The 24,391-nt window shown below is 39.3% G+C and overlaps 1 protein-coding gene across 8 annotated transcripts in view; it reads right to left on the reverse strand.

Annotated features, from left to right (window-relative positions):
- UBXN4 (UBX domain protein 4) overlaps positions 1 to 16,056 on the reverse strand; it is a 40,462-nt gene extending 24,406 nt beyond the window's left edge. For 2 of the 8 annotated variants that reach the window (XM_072613245.1, XM_072613243.1), the window contains exons 1-5: positions 15,435 to 16,056; positions 11,221 to 11,323; positions 8,893 to 8,921; positions 8,199 to 8,317; positions 7,322 to 7,499 (exon numbers count right to left, since the gene is read on the reverse strand). In XM_072613245.1, coding sequence (XP_072469346.1) covers positions 7,322 to 7,499; positions 8,199 to 8,317; positions 8,893 to 8,921; positions 11,221 to 11,323; positions 15,435 to 15,519 — 514 coding nt within the window. In that variant the 5' untranslated portion in view covers positions 15,520 to 16,056. The other 6 variants (XM_072613248.1, XM_072613247.1, XM_072613246.1 and 3 more) reach the window with 4 other exon arrangements.
- Between the last annotated feature and the right edge of the window lie 8,335 nt (positions 16,057 to 24,391).

A 24,391-nucleotide genomic window follows, 5' to 3' on the forward strand; every position in this document is an offset into this window, starting at 1 on the left:
CTGTACCAGATCTTAAATTGTATTACAAAGCAGCAATCATCAAAACTACTTGGTACTGGCTAAGAAATAGAGTGGTGGATCAGTGGAATAGGTTAGATACATAAGATATAGTAGTCAATAACTATAGTAGTCTGATATTTCTGATAAACCCAAAGACTCTAGCTTCTGCGATAAGAACTCCCTATTTAAGTAAAACTGCTGGGAAAAGTGGAAAATATTATGGCAGAAACTAGGCACAGGCCAACATCTTATACCACATACAAAGATAAAGTCAAAATGGGTATACAATTTGGATGTAAAGATTGATACTATAAGAAAACTAAGAGAGCAAAGAATAGCTTACCTGTCAAATTTATGGAAAGGGAAGAGTTTATGACCAAACAAGAGACAGAGAACGTTATGAAATGCAAAATGAATAATTTTGATTACATTAAATTGAAAAGTTTTTACATGAACAAAGCAAATGCAACTAAGATTAGAAGGGAAGTAGAAAGCTGGGAAAGAATTTCTATAACTAGTGTCTCTGACAAAGACCTCATTTCTAAAATATATAGAGAACTGAGTCAAATTTATAATAATACAAGTCATTTCTCCAATGGATAAATGGTCAAAGGATATGAACAGGCAGTTTTCAGAAGAAGAAAAATAAATTAGAGCTATCTATAGCCATATGAAAAAAGCTCTTAAATTACTATTCGTTAGAGAAATGCAAATCAAAACAACTCTGAAGTACCATATCACACTAATCAGACTGGGTAACATGACCAAACAGGAAAATGATAAACGTTGTGGGAAAATTGGCACATTAACAGATTGCTGGTGGAGTTGTGAACTGATCCAGCCATTCTAGAGAGCAATTTTGAACTATGCCCAAAGGGCTGGTGCGCCATCTAGCTGCCCTAGGTCAATTCTTAAGAGTTAAAGAATTACTGAAAATGTTCACGAAGAGGCTGGACAAATATTTGTTGAGAGTTAAAGCTTCATAAAATTCAGAGTAGAAGAAACAAACTCTTTCTTTTCAAGAAAAGGAAAATTAAGCTCACAGATATTGAAAATGACTTAACCAAAATCTGTTAGGGAATTCATGTTTTTGGTATTCATGCTAGTCTCTTCTCCAACTCTTAAGAATCTGTGAAACTATGGCCTATAATCAAAAAACATTCATCAATGTCAACCTAGCTCATAAAATTGTTCAAATGCCATACTGCACTGCCAAATCAAGGGAAAGGCCAGGTGGAGGGGAAAAATAATTTTATAAAGGAGATGTGGAGAATTTGTGAATTGTGAGGGTCAGAGATGAGTGTATATTCTTGAGAACTTGAGAAAGACTCTAGATTAAGCAGAAGGAAATTACTTCACTTGGGCAGGGGTGAGAGGAGAAAGAAAACTGCTAACAAAGTAAGACGACACTGAGAAGAAGGTGCACAACTCCAGTGCAGAAGACCTACGCAGACATGTACCACAGCAACTGGTGAAAAGAGCTACTAGGAAGAAATAACAAATAGCAAATGACTTGCTCCCAGAAAAATAAAAGAGCAAGAACTTACAGAGACCTTCATAAAGTGCTCAATGTTTGCCTGTCTGCCACAGCCACATAGTTCTATGATCAGAGTGAAGGCCAGTATCCCCTCCAAGAGAAAAATGCTTTTTATTATCTCACTCATCAGAGAAAATGAAATCTCCTCTCCCATTATGCCCCCCCCCCCTAAAAAAAGGGAAATAAAAGTATCATTGTAAAAAGAGAAAAAAATACAAAACAACATGACAGGAGAGAAATGGAAGGTGGTCATGTGGCGCTCAGCAATAGAGGAGAGGATCACCCATCTGCATTCCCTTCTCTCTACTCTTCTGACTGCTACCCTAGATTAGGCCCATATCACTGCCTGCCTAATATACTGCAATAAACTCTTATTAGTTGGTCCCACTGTTTAAAGTCTTTCCCTTCTCCAATCAATCATATACAAAGCTTCCAAAACAATAATCTTGAAACATCAATCTGAGCTTATCATTTTTCTGCTCAAAAATCTTCAGGGGATCCCAATGGCTACAAATTTCTTATCCTGGCACTCAAGCTTCCACAGACTGATGACAACCATCCTTTCCAGACTGATTTCACATTACTCTCGCTTTTATTTACTTTACCCAAACTGTTCTATTTGCTGCTCTCCAAACTCATCATTTCACTGGTCTCCAGTCCTTTGCAGGATTCCTCAAGTCTGAAAATATATATATTCTTCATGTCTGATAATTACTAGCTTCCTTAAAAACTCAGGTAAGGTGTTAACTCTTATAGGAAGCCTTTTTTTTATTTCTCTAGCTGTTAGTGCTTTCTGCCTTCTCAATTATCTTCTAACTAATACATCCATTTACATGTTGTATTCCACTGTGGAATATAAGCTCCTTAAAGGTAACCATTATTTCTTATTTTTGTTTTTGTATCCCCAGTTCCCTGTCCAGTGCCTTGCACATAAGAGGCATTCAATAAATATTGAATGGGAATCCAAGGTGCCGTCAGGTGAGGTATCATCCAGTAAACATTCCATGAGGAACTAAGTTGCAGTGGCTGCAGTCTCAATGTATCTAGGCTATGACAGAGACCCTTTCAAAACTTAGAAAAAGGGATTCCTCTAGTCCTTGGGGAAATTAAGCCTCTCATCTTTGGAACTCCTACCCTGAGACCATCTTGTCATGATTAGTGAGAGAGTGAATGCAAGCCTACCTAGCCCACCATATCCAACTGTCTCTGGACCCCAGACCATGCTCTCACCTTTTTATCCCACCCAGTCACTGACGTATACCATGCTGTCATCTGCCCTTGAAGGTGCAAACTGTCTTTTTGTATTTGTGTTTCCTGCACTTAGCATAGTGACTGGTACATAGTAAATGCTTAATAAATGCTTTCTCACTCATTCACTAATACTTTTGGTGATTCATGTGGGTATAAGTGATTGTTTCCCATGGAATCTGAACACATTTTTAAGGATTTTAAAGTGTTAGGGAAAAAACTGAAGAACTTTGGCATAAGTGGTGTTTTCAGGGCTATAGCTGATCTGACAACACTATTTCAGAAGAAAAAGTTAGATGTGGGAGGTGCACAGCTGGTTAAGAAGATGTGGTTTGAAATTAAGACTTGGATTTCTAGACTACAGCTTTAAATATAGGAATGACGGTATTTTGAATGGAGTACATTCAAGAAAAGCTGGTAAACATGTATTTTTTACAACTTACAAATGTAATCAAAGGACTGTTAAACTGAAAATGATGAGGAACTGAGAAAATTGTCTATTTATATTGACCAGATGAGCTATACAGAGCATAACATAGGAAAAAAATTGGAATAGGGATGCTCCAAACTTGTAAGAAAATAAATTCCAGGAAAGGAACTAGAAACAGTTCCTCTAGCTTCAGATGTCTATATAGAAATCAATAAAGTATAGTTAACAAGCAAAAAAGAAAGGTTCTAATCTGAGGAGGCAAATTCAATTTCAGATATTTCACTAAGACTTTTTCACTGGGACTCATTATAAACTGTGGCGGTGACAAGGAATATTTTATTCAAAAGAAACAGGACACGTAAAGGAGGGAAAGAGAGGGTCTAATGGGCTTATGTATTAAGATATATTCAAGTTTGACAAATCTGGGAACCAGATGGAGTAAGCATGGTGAAGATCAATGAGGCAGATGTGATAATTTCATCAGAATATACTGTAGAAGGGCAGCAGTGGATAGAGCACTGTCCCTGAAGTCAGGAGGACCTAAGTTCAAATCTGGCCTCAGACACATGACATTTACTAACTGTGCGACCCTGGGCACTTAACCCCAACTGCCTCAAAAAAAAAAAAACAAAACAAAAACAAAACTATAGACCCCCTAGACAGAACAAGAAAACAAATGAGAGAATTGGGAAACAGATCACAAAATTCTCACAGAGGTATGATATAATGATGATAAGAGATACTGATTACCCAGATATTTTCTAGAGATTTCCTTCTACCAAAAGCAGAGCAACTAATAACTTTTTGGCTTGCCCAAATGACAACTTGTTCTTTCAGTAGGCTGAGGAACCAATGAAGGGAAATGCTATTCTAGTCATTGTTGCTGAAGCAGAAATGATAGGTACCTTAGGGAGAAATGACCATTTCATCTTTTATTTTGTGACAACCAAGATGAAAGCTAGACAAACTGACGTTAACCCCTGATTTTTGGAGAACAGACTTCTAAGGTGCTGGACAAAGTATAGGTAGGACAGACTAAAATTTGTGTATGGAAGTCACTTCAGGAGGATGGAGAAACTCTCAAAAAATGAAGCTGAAGTAACTACAGTGAGAAAGAAGAGCAGTTTAAAGAGACCAATAAGATCACACAGGAAACTCAATGACCAACTTCTATCTTTAAAAGACAGAAACAAAGCATGTAATAGAATATGAATATAAAAAATACTGACATGGTCCTTTAAGAACAATTTTAGAGACTTATATGATCTGATGTTGAGCGAAAGAAGCAGAACCAGGAGAACTTTGTGCACAGCAACGACCACAGTGTGCGAGAGTTTTTTCTGGTAAACATGGATCTTCATAGCAATGCAAGGACATAAAAAAAAAAAAAATTCCCAATGGTCTTTTAAGGCAAGGTGCCTTCCACATCCAGAGAAAGAACTATGAAATTCAATTGCAGAATGTGGCAGATCATTTTTTTGTGTGTGTGTATGTATTATGTTTTGGTTTGTTGTATGACTTCTTCCATTTATTTTAATTCTTCTACACAGCATGACTATAGTGAAAATATATTCAATAGGAATGTATATGTAGATCCTATATAGAACTGTACGCCGTCTTGGGGAGGGAGGGGGGTGGTGGGGGGAAAAACATCTAAGTTTTATAGTAGTGATTGTAGAACATTAAAAATAAATAAAATGAATTAAAAAAAGAATAATTTCAGGATAAAAAAAGAATAATATAAGGAACCCTAAAACATGGAATAAGCTGAGGAAGGTGAGGAAAGCTACTGAAAACAAAAGTGTTTTTAAGATGTATATTGGTAAAGAAAGAAAACTCAAAGAAGGTACAGGGCTGGTGCTAGGGATTATAACTAACCATGGAGAAAAGGCAGAACTATGTTGTCTTTTTCCTTATTTAAAAAAATGATTTCAAATGGGGAAAAAAAAAGAACAAAAAAGGCTAAAAGACAGTTGGAAATGAAGATGGTGAGAGGCAGACAGTAAGAGATCATTTAGCTGTCCTTGCGTTCAAGTAACCAAGTCCAGAAGAAAAACATCGCAGGGTCCAGAAAAAATTGGTAAATAAGACTGCTAAGACCTCAATGTTGATATTCCAAAGATTACGGAAAAGAGTCACAGGATTAAAGGGCAAATGTTTCATCCAGTCTAGTAACACTGTAAAAAATATAAATAATGTTAGTCTCATGTGACCTATTCTTTTGTTTTAAATCAATACCCTCTGTTTTCATATCATAGCTACTTATGTATGGAAAGATGTGAGTCAGGTGACAAGGCAGTTAGGTAGATTTTAACATGGTTGAATTACTAGACCCAAAGGGTAGTCATTACCAGTTCAAAGTCAACTTGGAAAGAGATCCCAGTTGAATGTTCCAGGGATCTGTGCTAGATTCTGCTTAGCATTTTTAGCAGTGAATTGTATAAAAGCATAAATGGTACACTTATAAAATTTGTATGATGAAAAGGCAAAAGGAGTAGTTAACATGTTGGATGACAAAACAAAAAAATCAAGCTCACAAGGAAAAGACAAAGGGGGCATGGCTAGATTGTAGCTTGTCTACAAAAGGTCTGTGTGACCTCAACGGACAGTGAGCTTAATAAGGTTAGCAGTGTGACATGGCATCCAAAAAAGCTAAAGTTCTTTTAGGTATTTAGTCAGTTAGGGAATGGCTAAACAAATAATGGTACATGAATGTAATGGAATATCACTGCATCATAAGAAACAATGACTACAATGAATACAGAGAAAACTGGGAAGATTATGAACTGTGAAGTAAGCAAAACCACTAAAACAATGTACCTAATGACTACAACAATGTAAACGGAAAGGGAAACAAAATAATCAAAATGAAACACTGTGAAATTATAATGACCAAGCCTGGCCCCAAAGAAGAGTAATGAAAAGGCGCCTTCTTCCCTTCTTTCAAGAAGTGAGTCATAAGTATACAACACTAGATGCAATGTCCAATTTGATTTGTCACGTTGGTTGACTTTACCAAGTTTGTTTTTTTCTCTTTTTGTTTTAGGGGATGGCTCTTTGGGGTGGGGAAGGATATATAGTGAAGGATGAATATAGGAAATGTAGGTGAAATAAAAACAAAAAGCATCAAATAAAATTCTTTTTTTAAAAAGAGCACAGTGTCTTAGACCTAGGGTGTTATTAATGAACTTGGGTTCTATCTTATCCTGGGAGAAAGCAGGAAGTTAGAAGGAATCAAATTTCAACTTAAGAAGACTTTTCTAACAATTAAAACTATCCAAAATCAATTGGATATTAATATTACTAATAACATACTCTGTACAAGGAACTAAACATTAATGAAGATAGAAAAAAACAGATACGCTACTGGAACCTTACAATCTAATGCTGAGGGTAGGAGTGGGAAGGGTAGCAGGAGGAGGGGTGAAACAGAAGATATACAAAACCTAACTAATACTGAGGAGGGTTGGGGTTCCCTCCCTGAGAGAGAAGATATATTCAAAGATGAGGAACAAAATGCCTTACCAATGCTATTACTAGAAATGTTCAGGCAGATGCTAGACAACAGTCAGTTATACTGGAGAAGGGATTATAAGTAGGACTAAATGATAAAGGTCACTTACACCCATTATGTTCTATAATTCTAACTTCCAAATTTGTTTAGTTATACACATGCCATTTTAATACAAAAGGCAAGTTCCACTACACTACTTTTTAAAAAATATATTCAGTGATGAAAGCATAATTGCCTCTATTCAGAACCACCAAGTATTTTAACATGTACTAACTTCTCTTCATACCTTTTGATATTTTCTTTTGAACTTGTACCTCTTATCTCCCATACGATCAGTCATTTCACAGTTCACATAGTGGAGGAAAAATAAAAAATAAAAACGTAGCGACGGAATTTTCTGAATTATGGTATAACATACAACTTTTTAAGTGAGTGAATTTTGACTATCTGGATTAAGACTTCTTATCCTGTAGCTATTTTCAGCCATTCAGGTAATTATGGTAGAGCTGTTTTTTTGAAAGACACTACTCATTATACAATATTATTGTCTGAACCGGATGGGCATATCCAACAGCAGTAACATTAAAATTACCTATAGAAATGCTTGATTGTGTATCAGGAGATGTGGACGGTGTTTCACAAAGTTCTACATTTCTGACTTGAGAATTTTCTGAAGTGTTGTTATGTTCAAAAGAAGAACAAGGGTTAGAGACTAGATTAGCTGATTGGCTCCCAATTTCAACTGATGCTTCATTTTTTAGTGTGTGCATCTGGGAAAAAACAAATGAGAATTTAATCAACACATAATGCTCTCAGCCTGTATTAATAGATAAGCCTGAAATATGAGCCCAGATGATTTTTATTATGTAGGATAAAGGCATGTGCCAAGACCTCCTAAAACACATTTAAACTAGCTTAAACAAATAAAACTCTAATTATAAATTATGACATAACCATATCAGATAATTTTGCTCTGTTTCCTGCAGCATAGAAAAAAGACCCTTTAAACGCAACACTGGGTTTCATTTAAATCAATCTTAAAATTAAAGAAAACGATGGCATAAAATGTAGCACCCGCTTGCTCAGTTTCTCTTCATAAACAGAAAGCAGGAAGATTAAAGAACAAACCTGACTTTTTACAGGAAGGAAGTAAAGACAGAGCATGCGGTACTGGAACCACGGGGAAAGGAGAAGCAGGGGAAAAAACGGAGAATGGGGTGACACAACAACCACACCTGCTGCATACAGACATCAGTATTTTTAAAGGTTACTTCACATGAACAGTTTGCAAAAATAAAACAACAAGGCTTATCTGTTGCTTTGAGATTACCTATCTTAAAAGTTCAATGTCACTGGTTGGCCCTGTCCACAGTTTGACGCTTCAAAAGCCTTTCTGTACTGAGTAAAGAAGAACCCCTGCTACAGCATTTTCTTATTTTTATGGAAAGTATAATTCTGCTGCCTCTTACCTGTCTGACTTTGTGAATTCTGTTAACAAGCTCCTCTGCTGTAACACTTCCTGCAATTACTTCCAAGGGAATTCCACTGTCTCCTATAAAGAAACTGGATGGGACACATACTACAGGATCTGTGCCACAAAATAAAGGCTAACAAATTCATGTTGCAAAACAAATTGGTTATGTTTATAAAACACTGACAGGATGCCAAAACGGATAAGGGCAGTTTCTCTTTAACTGCCACTTACTACTAGACTAGTGAGACCTTGGGCAAATCACTCTGGTCTCTTTAGTTATAAACACAAGGGGGTGGGGCTAACTAATAAGTCTATCCTTTTATAAAATATCCTAAGAAAGTTAAACTATAATCTTGTACTAAAGATGTATGATTTAATTCCGATTCTCTTCTCTTGACAAGTGACCCCTTCATTCCCTTCCCCGTATATCCATCTTGGAAGCATCTTCTAAAAACTACAACTAGTTACCTTTGTTTGGATTTTCCGACACCCACAAACTAGGTCACCCAATGAAACTATAGCTTTCATGATTTCACATGCTACATAGTTATTATCTTAAATATTATATATATCACCATAAAGAAAAATACATGATTTCTTAAAGGAAAAAAAAAGAGGTGTGATTTTTAAAAAATTATTCAGCTCATTAAAGTTAAGTTATTCTTAATTTTTCTCCATTCAAAGGATACAGATTTGTGAGAACTGTAGACATGCTTCACTGTAAAACAAAACCAAATATATAGTCAACAGATTGTTAACAAATGTTTTCCAAGTACTAGTTTTTTTAAATGAAGACTTATTAGTGGAAAAAACAATGGGTTTGAATCAGAGGACTTGGGTTGAAACTTGGTTGTGTTTATGACTTAGGTGCCTTTAAGTAAAAAATTTCTAGGCCAATGACCTGTATGCCTTTAAGCAAAAACTGAACTTCTAGGCCACTATTTCCTATCTGCAACACAAAAAAGTTGGACCAGATACTTTCTAAGGTCCCTTCCAGATTGAGAGTTTATGTATTATCCTAACCACATCTATTTCTCCAAGATACAACAATCAATTAAGAAAAAAAACCTACCAATATTACTACATTTAATTTGGGAGTGACTTATTAGTATTCTTTTCAGATGAATGCAATCACAGAGCACCAACTGGTCTGTTATGTGATAGTGCTGAATTGCATCAAACACATCTCTCTCCTCAAAACAACAAGTTTTAGCTGATTAAGGTGACTGATTCAAAAAACAAATTAATTCTTTCCCAAGAACTATACAGTTTTGTTTCATTTTCAAAGCTTTTACTTGATAGGTCCCACAATTGCTGCCATTTGACATCACTTTATTTCCACTTTTTTATTTGGGAAGCAGAAAATACCTAACATTTTACACTCCCACCAGTCAATCCTACAGAAGCTGTGAATATCAATGGAACCAGTTTTTAGGGATAAATATAAAGAATAGTTATATTAAAAGGAAATGGAAAGTCACCTGGAACATTAACTTCATTCCGAAGTACAATTTCTCCCTATCCCAATAACTAGGTTTGCACAACAGCCCAATTCGCATTTCCAGATGGTATTATTATCAATGCCTCAAAATCATCATGGGGAGAAGTCATATGGTTTAAGGGAGAGGGCAACGAATTTAAAGTCAGAAAATCTTGGTTCTATTATTTACTCTCTATATGATCTGACAACTCTCCTAACTTCTTGATGGCTTAGTTTCCTGACCTATAAAATGAGATAGACTAGACAGCCTCTGAGGTCCTGACCGTCTCTAAATCCTATGATACTATTAATGTTAGTCTCTAAAATTAAGCTGTCAAAAATAACTAGAAACATATTTCAAAAGCATGAGACTAAACTGAGTTTTAGCTTAGAAGTAGATCTAAAGGACTTAGATATCTTGAAGCTGGTTATCTAATTAAAATGTCAAGTATCCTATATAATAATCTACTTCAGTTCTTCTTTCTTAACTTTATTTCAATACTTAAATACAACATAATAATTGGATGTCACTGAAAAGCTGCAAAATTTAAGAAATAATCAATCATTCAAATTTCTATGAAGTAGAATTATATTAACTAACAAGGTCATGGAATGGATTATCTGGTTAAGAGGCTATTATAGATCCCATGTATATATAAAATGACCCATTTTTAAAGAGCTAAAATATGAGAAAGAATGATTATGCAAAACATTTCTATTAACAAAGAGGATGTGGCTCAAAGACACATTTTAATGCTGTAACATATATTGTATTACCTTCATAAGCTGCAATAGAAATAATAGAGCGAGCAAATGGATGTGATCTAGAAGACAGATCACCTAGACAACAAATCTCCACGGAATAGCCTTTCAAGAGGGTCTCTCTGCACATACCCACAGAAAATGAATATGCCTACAAAGCAGACATTAACTTCCATGCTCACAGTTAGATGGCTGAGCTATGTGAGCCCTGAAAATATCTATGGTTCCTCCTCTTACTTGGGCCTTGGCCCAACTGAAGAGGCCTGTATAAATCCTCTTCTCAATTCCTAGTGACCCTGGCCTAGTGCTAGCACAACTGAAAACTTACACAACAATTCTATCAAACACTTATGCTCCCAGAGTATTTCTTAACTGAGGAATCAATACACACAGCACATAACAATCTTTCTTTTATGATTTGGAAGACCCTTTAGAATCTTACAGAGGCTTAGAGCTTTTATCATGAAGACCAGTTATCACTGTACTATAAATATATGTAAAAGCACTAAAGGCAAGCTATTGGTTAGAATACTGGATAAATTAGTTTTATTCTTTGGCAGACCATTAAAATTTTAAACAGTTTCAGTCAAATGTACCAATGAATCTAGAAAAGGTAACTGGACATACTTTCCTAGCCTGTTCAAACATTCTAATATCTGCCAAATCCATATTTTTATAGTCCAGAGTGTACTATGACAATGCAGAAACACAGCCTGCAATAACTATGACTAGAAAAGTTGGAAATGAAAAAAGTATTATTAGGATGTGAGCAAACCTTTTGGTATCAATTTTAATTGCCACGAAACTGTCTGAGGAAGCTTCTGTAACCTTTTCATCCTCCCAACTTTCAGCCATCTGTGTAGACTGTTCATCATCACCTGTAAAACATTTTTTAAAAAAATGTAAAGACCTACTAATAAAAAATTCTAATCTATTCATGTGAATTTTTTTTCTGGGGATAAAGAATGGGAAAAAAAAGACATTTCCTTAAAAGTATAATTGCCATGACTACCTTTTCATACAAATTTGAAAAATGAAATCTTCATAAAATATTAAGGGAAAATGTATATATCTGAAAAGTATTTTAAAACTGGAGTTTGGATATTTTTGAGTATAGGGTTATTTTCCTGAAACATGTTCAAATATAAAGGAAAAAGTATGACAGGAACAAAAAGTTCCCAGACACTGTATACTATATGCTTTCAAGAAGTAAGATTTTAATATGTTGAATTCATATAACATCTTTCTTCAAAGGACCTCAACAATCTTCAACAAAATTGTACATTTGTTCACTCAAAATCTCAACAAGGTAGAAAAGTGTTCAAGTGTGTTTTTTTCCTCCTTTTACAGATAAGAACGATTTGCCTAAAATCATCATGCTGGTAAACAGAAAAGCAGACATGGTGACTCCAGAGTCTTCCTAGGCTACTTCCACTGGAATTATTCATTTTCTTAAGTATAATACAAAAAGTTCTTTTGCAGTTTCACATATTTTCTTTGCTATATCTAAAATACGAGGGAAGTCTCTAACAGTTTGTTGAAACTCTTAGTCTCGTAACAATAACAATTCTCTGATTTCTTCAACGTTTGTCAAAAGCATGAGTTGTCTATAAAAACTTTATAGATAAAAGGTTACATAAATCAGAAGCCACCTCTAAGATCAAGATTCCTTCAGGTTGTGGAAATGTCTTTCCAGTTTTCCAACAGTCTGAGTACTGTTCCCACTGCAACATATATATTGCTATCACAGCCTGAAATTGAGGTAAGCTCTGAACCCTAACTGGAATTTTCAAAGTCACAGACATAGTTAGAGGGCTGTTGGTGGCATAACTTCCTACTTCCACTGCCTACATATTTGCAGAGGAGCTATAAATCTTACTTTGAAAAGCCCAGACTAAGCGCAAGGGCAAATTTGCTGTAACTGTAGGAAGGCCAATAGTTTTTTGAAACAGGTCAAAGAGATAGGCCCTCTGTCAAACTACCAATAATCTATGTAAAAAACCTTCCAACAAAACATTCATTATTATGCTAAATGAATGCAATATGTGTTTATTAGTATAAAGTTAATTTGAAAAGGAATACAGAAAACCCCAAAGCAAAAGACTTAATATTTTGTCCTATTATAAATACATCTCATTAACATTTGACTGGATTCCTAAGTATTTATATAATTAAATCTAACATAACCTCTGAGGGCATTTTCTTGTAAAAGATATTTGCCATTTGCTTGTTGTGAATAATGAGTACCCTGACACTCCAGAATGCTGGATTTCTTAATTTTTGTAAATTTAAGTGACTATCTGAGGAGTCTATACTTGTTCCATAAAGTTGTGATGCTTTTATGGAATAAAGGGGTATATTTTGCAAAACTGCTATAAAAACAATTTCTAGGTTAAGACTGAAGCTGAGAAGTTTAACCTCCAAAGGTAATTTTATTTGTAAAAAGTGAACAAAAGACTACTGGATTTTATATCATTAGAAGCATCTCAATTTTTAATTATACTATCAAACTGACATTGTACTAGGAGTCAGAAGACCAGGGTTAAAGTTCCAGCTCTACCACTTACTATATGCTTATTATTTAACCTCTGACTCAGTTTGCTCATCTGTAAAACAAGGATTAGTAACACCGGAATTGCCTACTTACAATAGGTTACTGTAAAGATCAAATTAATGTATGTGAAAATGCTTTGAAATCTTTAAAGAGAGTACTATAAGAGTGTGAAGTATCATTTCAGTGAAAATAATCATGTGCCTTATGACTTCCTCTTTTCTGACATTTTTTACAATAGGACAGTTATTTTAATTTATGTATACCCAGAATGGTAGGCACTATATAACTTCCAAATATATGGTATTGAAGGGCAACTGAAATGATTCAAGATTAGTTAAAATGATCTTCCCCTTGCCAGAGCTTTGGAACGAAATTTTTAAAAATAGAAAACTTCATCTCCCCAGGCAAATCAGACTTGAATGTTTTTTCCTATTTTCCCACCTTGGTCTTCATTGCTATAAAGGTAATTTGGATGCTGTAGTATACTGTCCGAAAGAGAAATGGCATCTTTCCATTTTAATTACTATTACAAATGGGAAAATGGAGAGTATACGCAATGCTATTAAACAAAAGTAATAATCTCAGTCTCACAGCAGACACAGATACCCTAATCTGACCCACATAACTCAAATCTGGAAAAAACAGAGAGGAGTGTAAGATACACTAGAACCCTGGATGACAGCCATACAACGTGAGAATGCGGAGCAAAACCACCCGGAGAAATGCAGTCTGGGGGCACAGCTTTAAAGAGTTGGATGTTAAGCCGCATCTACATCTGGGACAAACGGCTGAGAGGTCTAAAACAAGGGAGAGGAGCCTTACAGCTCCGCACGACGTTAAACAAGCAGAAAGGATATTCTTTAAGCCTCGCCTGCTAACGATCGTGCTACCCGGGGGCTCCCGAGCCTTGGGCAGCCAAGACGGATCATCAGGTGGCTCCCCCGGTTGTTTACCAATGACACAGCTTTCTTCCGGACCTTCGACCACTAGTTAGGAACGGAATCCCGGGCTCCCCGCGCGTCCCCGCCTCCGTCCCAAACTTCCGAAAGCGCTCGGAAGTCCTCGGGGACGCCCATAACTGTCGGGTCTGGGGAGCTCTAGCTTGGGAGTGACAGGGGACGGAGGAGGGGGAGGGGAGAGACATCCCCCCACACCCCCGTTTCTTTCTGGGGAAGGCGCTGTGACAGCGGGCCGGAGAAGGCCCAAGGGCTGCGAGGCGGGGGAGAGCCGGCTCCGGTGGATTCGGGCAGGCAGAGGAGACACTAGGGGGAGGGGAGAAGAGTGGGGACACCTGGGGGATGGGGAGGGAAGAAGGCCGCCTCAGTCTCTCCCAAGGGGAGTGGGGGAGACACCCGGAGAGGCTCTGGGGGGCGGGGCAGTTAACCGAGGAGGATGAAAGGCAGAAGGGCAGAGGGGGCAGGCGGGGGCCTCCGCGGCCCTGGGCCCGCGAGTGTGGGGGGACGGGGGACGGCGAGGTCGAGGGGGAAGGATGCCGCGGCCTGGGACGCCCCCTTCACCTGCCACGAAGACCACGAAGACCGCTCCGCTCTGCTTGGCCGCCGCGATGGCGGCCGGGATCGCGCCCTGGAACCACAGCATCGCCCCGCTCGGGCCCGGACGGACGGACGGACGCACGATCAGATGGACAGAAGCCCGGCAGCCGCCACTATCGCCCCCGCGTCGCCCGCCCGGTTTCCCCGCAGCCGCCAGGCCTGGGCTGCCGCCCCCTGACACACAAACACACACACACACACACACACACACACCTCCCCCCTACACGCATACACACACCAACACACTCCCTTCAGCCGTCTCCCAGGGCGCGCGCACGGCGTGTCACGGGCACGACTCTGCCGTCTCCGGCTCTCGTCCCAGTCACTAGAACCCGTCGGGGGCTTGGGGAGAGTGAGAGGCCTCAGTGCGTATGGCGTAACACGTAGACATGTAAGGCGTGCGCGTGCCCGCCGAGACGGGGACCGAGGGGGCGGAGGTAGGGAACTGGAAAGGATGACTAACCGCTCGCACGCGCCGACTCGTTCCCCACTTCCCCTAAGGGATCACGGGAATTGTAGTCTGGAGAAGGGCTCCGCCCATGTTGAAGGGAGTCGGGGGTAACTAATTGTGATTTCATCAGCTCAGATTTGTGTCGCTATAAAAGCATCCCGGCCCTGAAGCGGAAGTAGGATGAAGCGGAAAAGAGGGAAGGCAGCCTCCTTCATTGTCAGAAGCGGGCGGCCCCTGCCAGGTTGCCCACCCGCTGGGGTCCCCTCCCTGTCTTCTGGGAGGCCTCCCTCACCGCGCTCTGCCCTCGCTGGGCCTCACAACCTCCATCTGCCTAGACCAGGGGCATGGCGCTGCGGCTAAGAGGGGGAGCCTGATCACCCCGAAGGCCCTCGAGAAAGGGAGCTCCCTGTGCGGTGACGGGGACCACCCACCGGGACTTCGCCGTCTGATTGGGGCGGGGGGATCTGTGATGTCATCAATGTGGATAGTCCCCCGACAGAGTAGATCGCGAGCCATCCAAACCTCCTCGCCTGATGGCCCCCGGAAGTGCCCCCCAGGGAGAACCCCCCCCCCCCCTCCGAGATGCCCATCCAGGCGTTCCGGCTCTTGTCCCACTGGCTCCCAGCCTCTCCGCCTCTCTCTAGTTTCCCGCTCTCTTGCTTTTGCCCTCGGCGCTATGACCCGCTGCCGCCCGTTGCACCCCTCAGTGACCTGAGCGCCTTTGGGTCACTGCCCTTCTGGCTTTGCCGAGACTACGGTCTGCGGCGACGGAGGAGGAAGATTGGGGTGTTCCGGAGAGTAGCTCGGAGATCGCCGCAAGCACAGCCGCGTTCCCAAACGCCTTCCCTTCCCCCGCAGTGCCGAGCTAGCTTGCTGGTCACCCAGGGTCCGAGTGGCTCCGGCACGCGTCCTGCCACCCGCAGGGTCCGCACGCAGGGACCGGCACGGCGCCGTCGGAAGACTGATGGAGCTAGCGCAGGGACCGCAGACGAGAAGCCCCCTGCTGTGTGGGCGCCGGGCTGGGTGCCGCTTTGAAAAACCACTTAGCCCGCTTCTGCCTTGCTGGAGATCCGTAACGAGAGAGCGGGTGGAGGGATCGCCAGTGTCCCATCTCTCAGGGAATTCTCTTTTATGGTTTTGACCTGTTAGAGGACATCCTGAAGAATACATTTTCTTTCATTTTCATTTAGTAAAAAAATGCGCCCACCGGGGTTCTGAGGGTTTTCATCTCACTCATTTAAAAAAATGAAAAGCAACGAAATTGTTTTTTACTTTTACCCTTTCCCCTAACTGGAGTGCCGCCATTGAATCCTTCCTTCCTTACCACCATAAAGAAAACATTTCAGCAGAACCAAGAGACAGACAGACATACGACAGCACATGTCACAACCTTCCTTTGGTTCCCCCCCCTCCACTGAAAGAAGGGAGGCGTGCTTCATCCTCAGGCATCCAGGACGCTAAAATGAACTGTAGTGCTACTGTCGATTCATCCTTTTTACCTTCTTGAGTGAATAAAGAAAGCTTTTATTCAGTTTTTTTGTAATTATAAATATGTTGTGTGCTGCAGTTTGTGAAAAGCTACCTGTCGGAATATAGGAAACGTGCCATAACAAGAAGAGTTCTGTTCTTCATAGATAAAGTTCATACATTTAGAGCTAGAAAGAACTTTAGAAGTCATCATATCTTCATTTACAGTGGATAAACTGAGATACAATGAAGTTAAATGATTTGCTCAGGGTCACAACAGCTGGAGACTCAAGAAGTATTTATCTTTATTTATCTCTATCTTTCTTCCTCCAATAATAGTTAACATTTGTATAGTGCTTATTATATGCCAGGCACTGGGCTAAGTGCTTTACAAATATCTCATTTGAAAAACAAACGAAAAAAAAAAACAAGAAAAAAACACAAACAAAAACCAAATACCTCATTTGATCCTCACAATAACCATGCAAGGTACATACGATTTTTATCCCCATTTTACAGATGAGGAAACTGAGGCAAACAACTGTTAAAAATGACTTGCACAGGATCACACAGTTATGCCATTTTTGATACTGCTTATGATTCTTAGGGCATATTTTAATAGCATGGCTTATTGTACGTTACCTATGGTAATTATACAATCCAGGGTTTTCTAGGACACTCGATTTCAGGAAGAGAAAGTATACTTTTCGTTAGACTAGGCCAAAGGAAAAATCATTTGTCAGACCATATGTCCTAATTTTTGGTTTGTGATGTGATAACTGTAATATGTTAAGCACTGAGTTGCTTTCCTAGTATAGGTGATGGCTTTCCTGGATCAGTAATGCTTTCATTTTTTTCCCTTTATGTAGTACACATATATGGAATGGGGAAGTACAATGTTATAATGAGTAGAATGTTAAACTTGGACTTGTCTGATAGCATATTTTAAAAATCTTCCCTTAGACCATTTTTAGCTACGGGTAGGTCATTCAGCCTCTCAGAGCTGCTGTTTCATCATTTGCCAAATCGGAATAATAATGTTTATTATAGTAGTACCTACTAACAGGGTTGTTGGGGAAGTACCATGGATGCCTTCAAGTGATATATAAATTATGTATTACATATCATGGAGCAGGGGATATAGTGTACGGCTATAAAACATAGTTTTTCTTGTCTGAAGCTATTTTCAGGGGTTTGACCCCATAACTTATTTTATTTCCTTTATCTGGTACAAACTACTGAGCTTACTCATCCAGACTTTAAAAAAAAAAAACTTTTAAAATATTTATTGTTGCTTTTAATTTTTATGCCAAAGTCACTTCCTCTGAACTGCATTCCCTTCCATTGAATCCTTTCTTTTTTTTTTTTTTTTTAATTAAATTTATTTATTTAACTTTTAACATTCATTTTCACAAAATTTTGGGTTACAAATTTTCTCCCCTTTTGTCCCCTCCCCCCCCAAACACCAAGCATTCTAATTGCCCCTATGACCAATCTGCTCTCTCTTCTATCATCCCTCTCTGCCCTTGTCTCCATCTTCTCTTTTGTCCTGTAGGGCCAGATAGCTTTCTATACCCCTTTACCTGTTTTTCTTATTTCCTAGTGGCAAGAACATTACTCGACAGTTGATCCTAACACTTTGAGTTCCAACTTCTCTTCCTCCCTCCCTCCCCACCCCTTCCCTTTGGAAGGCAAGCAATTCAATATAGGCCATATCTGTGTAGTTTTGCAAATGACTTCCATAATAGTTGTGTTGTATAGGACTAACTATATTTCCCTCCATCCTATCCTGTCCCCCATTACTTCTATTCTCTTTTGATCCTATCCCTCCCCATGAGTGTCGACCTCGAATTGCACTCTCCTCCTCATGCCCTCCCTTCTATCATCCCCCCCACCCTGCTTGTCCCCTTAACCCCCACTTTCCTGTATTGTGAGATAGGTTTTCCTACCAAAATGAGTGTGCACTTTATTCTTTTCTTTAGTGGAATGTGATGAGAGTAGACTTCATGTTTTTCTCTCACCTCCCCTCTTTATCCCTCCACTAATGAGTCTTTTGATTGCCTCTTTTATGAGAGATAATTTGCCCCATTCAATTTCTCCCTTTCTCTTCCCAATATATTTCTCTCTCACTGCTTGATTTCATTTTGTTTTAAAGATATGATCCCATCCTATTCAATTCACTCTGTGCACTCTGTCTCTATGTATGTGAGCGTGTGTGCATGTGTAATCCCACCCAGTACCCAGATACTGAAATGTTTCAAGAGTTACAAATATTGTCTTTCCATGTAGGAATGTAAACAGTTCAGCTTTAGTAAGTCCCTTATGACTTCACTTTGCTGTTCACCTTTTCATGGTTCTCTTCATTCTTGTGTTTGAAAGTCAAATTTTCTTTTCAGCTCTGGTCTTTTCATCAAGAATACTTGAAAATCCTCTATTTCATTGAAAGACCATTTTTTCCCCTGAAGTATTATAGTCAGTTTTGCTGGGTAGGTGATTCTTGGTTTTAGTCCTAGTTCCTTTGACTTCTGGAATATACTGTTCCATGCCCTTCGATCCCTTAATGTAGAGGCTGCTAGATCTTGTGTTATCCTGATTGTATTTCCACAATACTTGAATTGTTTCTTTCTAGCTGCCTGCAGTATTTTCTCCTTGACCTGGGAACTCTGGAATTTGGCCACAATGTTCCTAGGAGTTTCTCTTTTTGGATCTCTTTCAGGCGGTGTTCTGTGGATTCCTTGAATATTTATTTTGCCCTCTGGTTCTAGAATCTCAGGGCAGTTTTCCTTGATAATTTCATGAAAGATGGTGTCTAGGCTCTTCCTTTGATCATGGCTTTCAGGTAGTCCCATAATTTTTAAATTGTCTCTCCTGGATCTATTTTCCAGGTCTGTTGTTTTTCCAATGAGATATTTCACATTATCTTCCATTTTTCCATTCTTCTCTTTTTGTTCTGTGATTTCTTGGTTTTGCGTAAAGTCATTAGCCTCCATCTGTGCCATTCTAATTTTGAAAGAACTATTTTCTTCAGTGAGCTTTTGAATCTCCTTTTCCATCTGGCTAATTCTGCTTTTGAAAGCATTCTTCTCCTCATTGGCTTTTTGAACCTCTTTTGCCAATTGAGTTAGGCTAGTTTTCAAGGTGTTAATTTCTTCAACATTTTTTTGGGTCTCCCTTAGCAGGGAGCTGATCTGCTGTTCATGCTTTGACTTCATGTCTCTCATTTCTCTTCCCAGCTTTTCCTCCACCTCTCTAACTTGATTTTCAAAATTCTTTTTGAGCTCTTCCATGGCCTGAGCCCATTGGGTGGGCTGGGACACAGAAGCCTTGATTTCTGTGTCTTTGCCTGATGGTAAGCATTGTTCTTCCTCATCAGAAAGGAAGGGAGGAAATGCCTGTTCGCCAAGAAAGTAACCTTCTATAGTCTTATTTCTTTTCCCTTTTCTGGGCATTTTCCCAGCCAGTGACTTGACCTCTGAATATTTTCCTCACACCCACCTCACCTCCTGATCCTCCCAGCCCGTGTTTGTGGTCTGAGATTCAAATGCTGCTTCCAGCCTCAGGGCTTTTGGCGGGGGCAGGGCTGCTATTCAGTATGAGATTATGTTCTGGTGCTGAGGTCGGGGCAGGGCCACCTCTCAGGCTCAGTTCCCTCAGGGGGTTTATGCACAGACCTTCCGCAATGGATTCAGGCTCCCGCCCGCTTGGGGAGCCCCTGTCTGCAGCCGCCTCTCAGCTTCTACCTCCCGGGGGGGGCCTGAATTATGGGGGCACCCCACTCCCCTCTCGACCCGCCAAAGAGACTCTCTCACCCACCCCTGTCACCTGTGGGTGGAGGGACTTGTGCGGCCGCTGGAGATCCCGTCCCTGAAGCCTGCTCGGATCTGTTTCTCTCGGTGCCGCAGCTGTGGCCGCAGCAGGTCTGGGCTGGGTTTTGTGTCTGCAGCGCGACGGACCTTTTGCGAGAGGTTTGCAGATCCCTCTGTGGGTGGAGGGACCCGCGTGGCCGCTGGAGATCCTGTCTGTGAAGCCTGCTCGGATCTTTTCCTCTCGGTGCCGCGGCCGCGGCAGGGCTGCACTCAGCTCCCAGTCCTGGCGCCCAGTCCGCAGCGCGAAGGACCCCCCCGCGAGAGGTTTGCAGGTCTCTCTGGAACAGAAATCTCCCACGCTCCAATGTTCCGTGGCCTCTGGGTGCGGAATTCGCCGTGAGTTACTTCCCTGTAGCCATTCTATGGGTTGTGGGTTCAGAGCTATGTGTATGTGCGTCTTTCTACTCCGCCATCTTGGCTCCGCCCCCTGAATCCTTTCTTAAACTAAAGAAAACATGTAAGGAAAACCTGACACAAAAACCATGTCTGATAGTTTATACCACAGTCTACATCCATAGTCCCTCAACTGAAGGAAAGTGTCTTCTGAGGCTGAGGTTGGTCATTAAAATTAGCCAGTTTTAATATATGTGCATGTTTTCATTTACCTTATTGAATGAATAAATTGAAGTATTTATTGGGCACTTACTGTGTGCAAAGCATTGTACTGAGAGCTGGGGATACAAATAAGACTGTCCCTGCTCTCCAGGAGCTCACATTGTACTGGTGAGTGGGGGTGGGGGAACACATATGGAAGTTTTCCAGGGCAAGTCCCATGGTGCATAAGGTGCAGCAGTAAAAAAAAAAAAATAGTACCCCCTTTTCTTTAACATCACTTTCACTGTTAAAATCCTATCAGTATCTGATGTTGAATCATTTTTCAAGGACTTTGGTGACAAGAACTTCCTTTTCTGGGTCTTCAAGATGCGATTATAGCAAGAATAGTTGGAGTTTTTTTGATTGTTCTGATTCTGCCTAATTCTTTCTTCTTTGTTATTAGTTCATATAAGGTTTCCCAAGTTTCTCTGAATTCTTCGTATTTATCTTTTTGTTTGTAGTTCAATGTATAGTGAATATGCCATTATATTCAGATACCAAAATTTGTTTAACCTTTCCCACCAAAATATAATAATTCCCACTTTGTTTCTAGTTTTTACTTCCGCAAAAAGTGATGCTTTTGAATATTTTGCTATACATAGATTTCATCCAGATTTGAGAAGGAAAGAAAAGCGTGAAAACAACTATGAATATTGAGGTAATCTAATCCAATGGAAAAAAACACTAATCCTGCAGTTAGAGCACTTGGGCTTAAGTATAGTCACTGATAATTACTACCTACTAGTTAATCTCCTTAGGGCTTATTTTTCTCACCTGTACAATGAGGGGGATGGGAAGGGGCTCTGGGGTCCCTTTCAGCTCAAGCTGGATCCTACGTACCTGAGTGCTGGGAGTTGCTAGATCACAGGTCATAAAATTGTTTTCTTAGTATTGATCATCTCTAAACATCAACTGCTAACCATGTTACTGCAGCTAGAGAAAACAAAAGCAAGGTACAAATTTGTTTTCTAATTAATTTTACATAATAGTTGATTTGTAATCAAGGAAGGGGAAGCACTTTGTGGTTAGTTGCCATTAGGAAGAATTTTTCTATCTCTAGCTAAGGCTTTTCGTGGAATGGCTTGAGCTGCTATTCATCCCATAGCTATTAGTTATTTACTTTCTTATGCATTAATTAAATTCTCCTTGGAATAGTCTGATCTTTTAACAGTCTTCCAGCATAATATCATCTTTGCCGGGATAAGAAACTGATGCATTCCAAAATTTCTTCCTCACTAGGAGTTTATCCTAAACTAGCTATAGACTGCTTTCCAATTTGATTACCAGCATTTTGTGTTTTTTTAAAAGGCCTCCAACTGATATATTTACCAACTGAAATGTAATACTGCTTATAGAAACAGTACCTCCTTACATAGAATATTTTCTTTTGGTGGTTTGCCTTCTTAACTTGATTTTTATCTTTGACTTTAAATGAAATTTTTCAATCTCCAAAACCCCTGAACTCTTTCAATTGAAATGTGTGTTTACACTGTACCATTAAACTAACTATATGGCCTTAGACCATATCATCTAGCTTTCTTGGGCCAAAGTTTGTCATCTGTACAATGAAGAAGTTAGAACTCCTATTTCTTTACACAAAGCAAACATACAGCCCTCTTAATATCTTCTAAAGGGTTTAAACGGTGAACAATAAAAAGGGAAATCTGAGAAGAAAAAAGCTCTTTCTTATGTCTTTTCTGTTCTCTTTCCTTTCTTTTTTTCCCCACTTACACCCAACAAGGAAAGATAAGACAAAGTCTTGAGCTTATTGCCATAGGGACTTGACAGAAGATATGGATTAATATGATATAACACCAAAGGTATTAAATTGCCTGAGGACTTGGGCTATGAAGTAAAAGGTCTTTAATAGTGTTTGCATTAACCTTGTTAGCTTTGTCTTAAGAATATATCATTGTGGAATCTTGAGGCAAAATGCCTTCCACATCCAGAGAAAGAACTATGGAACTGGATTGCAGAATGAAGCAGACCATTTTCTTTTGTATTATGTTTTGTTTTGTTTTATGGTTTCTCCCATTCATTTTAATTCTTCTATGCAACATGACTAAGGTGAAAATGTATTTAATAGGAATGTATGTAGAACCTATATAAGACTCTACACTGTCTTAAGGAGGGACTGAGGAGAGGGGGGAGGAGGAGGGAGGGGAAGAAAAAGCTAAGATACATGGAAGTGATTGTAGAAACTGAAAACAAATAAAATTATTTAATTTTTAAACATTAAAATAAAAAAGAATATATTATTGTCTCTGCCAAGACAAGCCTAGGAACTATATGAACACACTTACAAAACACTCTTCACACAAAGTCAGATCTAAACAAATGGAAAAATGTAAATTGTTCTTGGGTAGGCTGAGCCACTATAATGAAAAGGACAATTCTATCTAAATTAATTTACTTATTCAGTATCATGCCACTCAAACTACCAAAAAGATATTTTACAGAGCTGGAAAAAATAACAAAATTCATCTGGAAGAACAAAGGGTCAAAATGTTAGTGGAATTAATAAAAAGAAACTGTATTATAGCAATAATCATCAGAACAATCTGGTATTGGCTAAGAAATAGAGTGGTGGATTAGTGGAATGGATTAGGTGCACAAGATAGCAATAAATGAACATTGTAATCTAGTATTTGATAAACCCAAAGATCTAAACCTTTGGGGCAAGACTTCACTATTTGACAAAGACTGCTGTGAAAACTGAAAAACAGTTGGGCAGAAACTAGGTATAGAACAGCATCTCATACCAGATACCAAGCGAAGGTCAAGATGGGTACATTATTTGGATATAAAAGGTGATACTATAAGCAAATTAGAGGAGCATGGAATAGTTATCTGTCATCTATGGATAAGGGAAGAATTTATGACCTAACAAGATAGGGAGCATTACAAGATGTAAAATGAATAATTTTGATTATATTAAATTAAAAAGGGTTTGCCCAAACAAAACCACTGCAGCCAAGATTAGAAGGAAAGCAGAAAGCTGGGGTAAAGGGTTTATAGCAAATGTCTCTAATAAACACTTCATTGCTCAAATATATAGAGAACTGAATCAAATTTATAAGAATATAAGTCATTCCCTAATTGATAAATGGTCAAAGAATATTAACAGGCAGTTTTCAGAAGAAGAAATCAAAGTTATCTCTAGTCATATGAAAAATTTGTCTAAATCACTAGTGATTAAAAAATTAACTGCAAGTTAAAACAACTCTGAGGTACCACTTCAGGGGATGTGGGAAAATAGGGACACTGATACACTGTTGGTGGAATTGTGAACTGATCCAGTCATTCTGTACAGCAGTTTGAAACTATGCCCAAAGGGCTATAAAACTGTGCATACCCTTTGAATGCAGTAATACCTCTGCTAGTCCATATCCCAAAGAGATCAAAGAAAAAGGAAAAGGTCCTATATGTACAAAAATATTTATAGCAATATTTATAGCATC

The sequence above is a fragment of the Notamacropus eugenii genome, chromosome 5 (genome assembly GCF_028372415.1).
Source record: "Notamacropus eugenii isolate mMacEug1 chromosome 5, mMacEug1.pri_v2, whole genome shotgun sequence".
Taxonomy (NCBI): Eukaryota; Metazoa; Chordata; class Mammalia; order Diprotodontia; family Macropodidae; genus Notamacropus; species Notamacropus eugenii.